The sequence below is a fragment of the Myotis davidii genome, unplaced genomic scaffold (assembly GCF_000327345.1).
Source record: "Myotis davidii unplaced genomic scaffold, ASM32734v1 scaffold295, whole genome shotgun sequence".
Taxonomy (NCBI): Eukaryota; Metazoa; Chordata; class Mammalia; order Chiroptera; family Vespertilionidae; genus Myotis; species Myotis davidii.
The window spans coordinates 109,231-114,447 of NW_006286683.1; the positions used below are offsets into that span (position 1 = coordinate 109,231).

The window sequence follows — 5,217 nt, forward strand, 5'->3', positions numbered from 1 at the left end:
TCTCCCCCTCCCCCAAGGGGGTCCTCCGTGTCGTGACTGGTGGCCGAGCTCTCTGCTTTGTTGTGGCACAAGTCATGCGTGGAGCAGTGAGCTGCGGCCGGCAGCGCCCGATGGCCTCTCGGGCGTGTGGCTGGAGGTGCCTGCCTGGGTCTCGCACACTTTGGAAGGCTCGGCACGAGGTAGAGCCGTCCTGGTAGGGGATGTCATGTGATGTGTGTGCCCTTCTCCGCGAGGCTTCCGGCCCAATTATAATATTTTAATGAGACCATCGGATTCAGCTTTCGCAGTTTGATGCATCATGTTCTTGTGCTGTAATGTGAGCATGAGATTCCCTTCTTGTGTCTGGATTTGTTTCTCCGTGTCTTTCTCTGGCCGTCTTATTCTCTCTCTTTTTTCTCTTTGTCTCTCTCTTCCTCTCCCTCTCTCTCTCTCTCTCTCTGCCTTTCTCTCTAGTCTCTCTGTATCTCTCTTTCTTCCCCTATCTCTCTCCCCCTCCCTTCCTGTCTCTAAGATCAATAATAATAATAATAACAATAATAATAATAAAAGATGCCCTGACCGGTTTGGCTCAGTGGATAGAGCATCAACCTGCGGACTGAAGGGGCCTGGGTTCGATTCCCGTCAAGGGCATGTACCTTAGTTGCAGGCACATCCCCAGTGCGGGGTGTGCAGGAGGCAGCTGATCGATGTTTCTCTCTCATGGATGTTTCTAACTCTATCCCTCTCCCTTCCTCTCTGTAAAAAATCAATAAAATATATTTTAAAAAAAGGATAGCAGCTAAAAGCTTTAAAAATCTGAAAAAGAAGTATAAGAAAGAGGAACTTAGCTCTGAAGTTTAATAGTATATTATAAAGACTTGCCCGCGGGGAAGCTTGGCCAGGGTCCCTGCGCTGGGGCCTGAGTGGCCTGGTGGCAGGGTTGCCGAGAGAAACACAGACATAACCCTGACGGCCGCCTTCTCTCCCCAGAAGGACGTCCTGAAGTCGGACCTTCTCCTGTGTTCCGTGGCCGCGGTCCTGTCCTTCGCCGTGAGTGCCAGCACCGTCTTCCTGTCCCTGCGTGTACGTGTCCACGCGCTGGTCCCCTTCCCGCAGCGGCACGCGGGCTGGAGGGGCCGGGGAACCAGAGGAAGGAAGCGGGGCCGGCCGGGAGGCCTGGGGGGTGGCCCTGGGCGGTGGGGACTGGGTCCCAGCTGAGGCTTGGCCCACAATTGCAGGCAGGTTTGGCTCATTTTTGGGGGAAGGGGGGTAATCCTCACCTAAGTTTTTCCATTGATTTTTAGAGAGAGAGGAAGGGAGGGGAAAGAGAGAGAGAGAAACATCGATGTGAGAGAGACACATCAACAGGTTGCCTCCTGCACGCCCCCAACCAGGACTGGGGGTCAAACCTGCGAGCCTGGGGTCCGGGAGCTGACTCTCTAACCACTGAGCACTCCGGCCAGGGCACAGGTTCGGCTCTTTGTTGACCCTTTCTTGCCCTCAGTGGGCATTGTGTTGCTGCCTGCCTGTGGGCCCCACCACCGTGAGGTGAGTCAGCAGTAGTAGGACAGGCTGAGTGAGGCCCCAGCGAGTGACACGCAGGTCACAGCGCCTGCACCAAAGAGATTCGGTAGAGAAACAGAAGCAGAGAAATCTCAGTGGGACTGGCGGCTTGAGGCTCTGACGGGCAGCTGCTGTTTCTATAAAAATGTTACATATTTATGAATTCTTTCAATGAGGCAGAATCCATTAGCTAGTTTTGTTATTTTTTAAAATATATCTTCATTGATTTCAAAGAGGAAGAGAGAGACATTGATGAGAGAGAAGCATTGATCGGCTGCCTCCTGCACGCCCCCTACTGGGGATGGAGCCCACAACCCTGGCATGTGCCCTGATTGGGAATCGAACCGTGACCTCCTGGTTCATAGGTTGATGCTCAACCACTGAGCCACGCCGGCCGGGCAGTTTTGTTATTCTTAAATCTTCTTTTTTTTTTTAAAAGAAGTATTCGATGGCCAGACCCCCCTGGGCCTCACGACTTCCACGGGCCGGTCCTCCGCCCACCTTCTTGGTTCTGGGTGGTTCTCAGCCCAGAGCGGGGGCTCGTGATGAACGAGGCACCGTTCCGAGGCCCGAGGCCAGGACCGAGCTTGCGTCTGTGCTTTGAGGGGGACGGGGGAGGCCAGTGACCTGTGTCACCCCGGGCGGCCCTGCCCCTGGGCCGAGCCGGCTCACGGTCACGCCCTCTGTCCTGGCAGCCCTTCCTCAGCCTCGTGCTGTTCGCCCTGGCCGGCGCCGTGGGCTTCGTGACCCACTACCTGCTCCCGCAGCTCCGCAAGCACCACCCGTGGATGTGGCTCGCGCACCCCGTGCTGAGGAGCAGGGAGTACCAGCAGCGGGAAGTGACGGGTGAGTGACGGGCTCCCATACGGGGCACATCTGGACCTCAGATGTTTTCCCCGAACGCAGTGCGCGTGCCGTGAGGCTGGTGCGTGCGACATGCAGAGAGGTGACCGCTGCCTCTCAGCTGGAGGCTCAGACCCAGAGGGAGTTGGGCGGCTGCTTCTATAGCGTGTCCCAAAATTCACGCAAGAAGTAATTTTGATAGAAAACACAGGTTTATAATCAAAAATTGTAAATTTTGTATTGATCCATAAAGTATACAGTATAGGGTTATGTGTGGAATAGTACATCGGGTCAGTGGCCTCCACGGCTGTGCTGGCACATCCGCAAACCCGCGGTCTTCATTGGTCTTCCTTGTCCCTGCTCCTGGGCCATCATTGGTACTTGGTCATGCTGATCAAATGGAAGGGATTGAAACCAAAGGGCCACAGATATTAGAATCTGATTCAATGAACCAAGTAAAATTAGGCTTTTATTTGTTGTTGTTGTTGTTAATGCTCACGTAAAATTCAAATCTTGCGTGAATTTTGGGACACCCTATACATCTGAAAGTCAATGTGACCAGCATTTGAAAGTCCGATCGCACCCCCCTACTCCCGGTACCCAGGGCCTCTCTGGCCAGGAGCCGCTCAAACGTCTCCTTTAAGTCGGCGTTTTCCTAACAGCGCTGCGGATGAGGGCGGCTTCTGTTCCTCTTCATTTCCATATTTTTGCAGCGACCTGGCTGAGGGGGTCGTGTGTCTCTGAACTGGTGACAGATGTCGACAGGACTCTGTCCACGTGTTTCCTAAGCGGCTGCGTCGCACTGGCTGTGACGGCCCTGATCGGACAGCGTCGAGCTCCTCTAAACTGAGAAATCAGAAAAAGGGGTTTCGCGGAGCAGGAAGCCGGATCTAACTGGTTGTCTTTTAGGAGCGATTGACATGGGGAATGTTCTAGTGCGGTGGTTCTCAACCTTCTGGCCCTTTAAATACAGCTCCTCATGTGGTGACCCAAACATAACATTATTTTCGTTGCTACTTCATCACTGTCAGGTTGCTATTGTGATGAATCGTCATGGAAATATCTGATGTGCAGGATGGTCTGAGGCGACCCCTGTGAAAGGGTCATTCGACTGCCAAAGGGGTCGCGACCCACAGGTTGAGAACCGCTGTTCTAGTGAGAGTGACTTTGGTTTTGTAATCAATATTATTCTGATAGGCTGCAAGGGAACCTGTATCAGGAACTTCAGCTCCTCTTGGTTCAATTTCACTCTTCCCAGTTCCCCAGCCCCTGTAAAGGATGAAATTAAAATGGACATTTACTGAGCCCCGACTCTAGATCTGGAGGCATTCTGCTGGGTCACTGTTTATGTTACGGCGACCTGTTACTTCTTATGAATTAAAGGGGGGTGGGTATTGCTTATTATGTTGAATTAAAGGGGAGGTATTGCCTATGTCCCACACGCCTGAAGACACATACTTGACCCGTGGCCGTCCTGGGCGGGTTTGTGTCTCCCGCAGACGCCGCCCACCTGATGTGGTTCGAAAGGCTCTACGTGCGGCTGCAGTGCTTTGAAAAGTACGTCCTGTACCCAGCCATCATCCTGAACGCGCTCACCATCGATGCGTTCTCCATCAGCAACCACCGGAGGCTCGGGACCCAGTAAGTGGGCGACGGCTTATTCTCCTCCCGGCCGGGCTCACGGCCTTGGCGAGACCGAGTGAACTTTCTCTAGACGGGAGGTCGGCTTCGTGGGGGCGTTCCCCACCTCGAGTGAACTTTCTCTAGACAGGAGGTCGGCTTCCTGGGGGTGTTCCCCACCTCGCAGAGCGCAGAGCGGGGCAGGCGTTCGCAGAGCAGCCGGGGTGCCGACGGAGGCGGAGCTGGGAGTGGTGTCAGGAATGACTGGGGTTTGAGAATCATCCTGCAGCGTAGACAGTGAGCGCTCACGGGAAGGCGTGAGGCCGGGCTCCCCGAGTTCCTGCCTCCTGTCGCTTCCTTCAGCAAGTGCGCTGGCGTGCAGTGCTGGCGGGGTGTCCCTGCTCGCTGCTGTCAGGAGACGCACCCCCGGGGCAGAAGCACTGACCACGTGCAGTGGAGTCACTGGTTCCATTCACGCAGATGAACTCTGGGTTCACCGAGGGAAATCCACCGGATCTTGTGGATCTGTCCTTCTGCCCGAGGGGTTCTGGTCCAGGGAGCTGTTGGAGGAGGAGGCTGGGAACGATGCTGTCCCAGATGTGCTCGGGAGCCACGTGGCTCAGATGTTACGTGCCCAGGTCAACCCTGATGCCTGATCCCAGGCGGGCGGGGCCACTCCTGCTCGTCCTTTTAGGGGGGGTGAGGATGGATCCGGAATATCTGCAAAAGGCCGAGCAGGCTAAGCCCCAAGGCCTCTGAGTCCTGGGATCCGAGCGGGTTCCTGGTCACGCGCGGCAGACACTGACATGCATGGCCCCGTCACCTCCTGCCCGCCTGCCTCCTGGTCCAGACCTGGCTCGGGGAGGCCAGGGCAAGAGGCCCTGTCTTTGGTACTTAGAATCCCAGGCTTCGGTCCAGGGGTGACAGTGAGCCTCGCTGGGTAAGGAGGGCGGACGCTGGGACTGCGGAGGCCTGTCGCTGCCCTAGGCCTGCAGATAAGCTCTTGTCCTTCCGGGTGATCCAAGGCCTGGGGGGGACCATGGAGCCGCCTCAAGGGGCAGCCCCTGCTGGAGAGCCCCCCGGGGCTGAGTGTAATCCCAGCTCCGCCCGCGAGCACTGAGACGGGACCCCAGTCCCCGAGACGCCGGTTCCTGCTTTCAGGGGAGGGTGGTCCCCGTTGACCAGGTGCAGAAGGTGCAGGGGATGCGAACC

General features: G+C 56.0%; 1 protein-coding gene across 1 annotated transcript in view; it reads left to right on the forward strand.

Annotated features, from left to right (window-relative positions):
• PCNX2 (pecanex homolog 2 (Drosophila)) overlaps window positions 1–5,217 on the forward strand; it is a 119,286-nt gene that overhangs the window by 51,220 nt on the left and 62,849 nt on the right. The window contains exons 17-20 of the mRNA XM_015560584.1: window positions 970–1,062; window positions 2,238–2,388; window positions 3,885–4,026; window positions 4,562–4,643. Of these exons, the coding sequence (XP_015416070.1) occupies window positions 970–1,062; window positions 2,238–2,388; window positions 3,885–4,026; window positions 4,562–4,643 (468 nt within the window). The remainder of the gene's footprint in view (window positions 1–969; window positions 1,063–2,237; window positions 2,389–3,884; window positions 4,027–4,561; window positions 4,644–5,217) is intronic.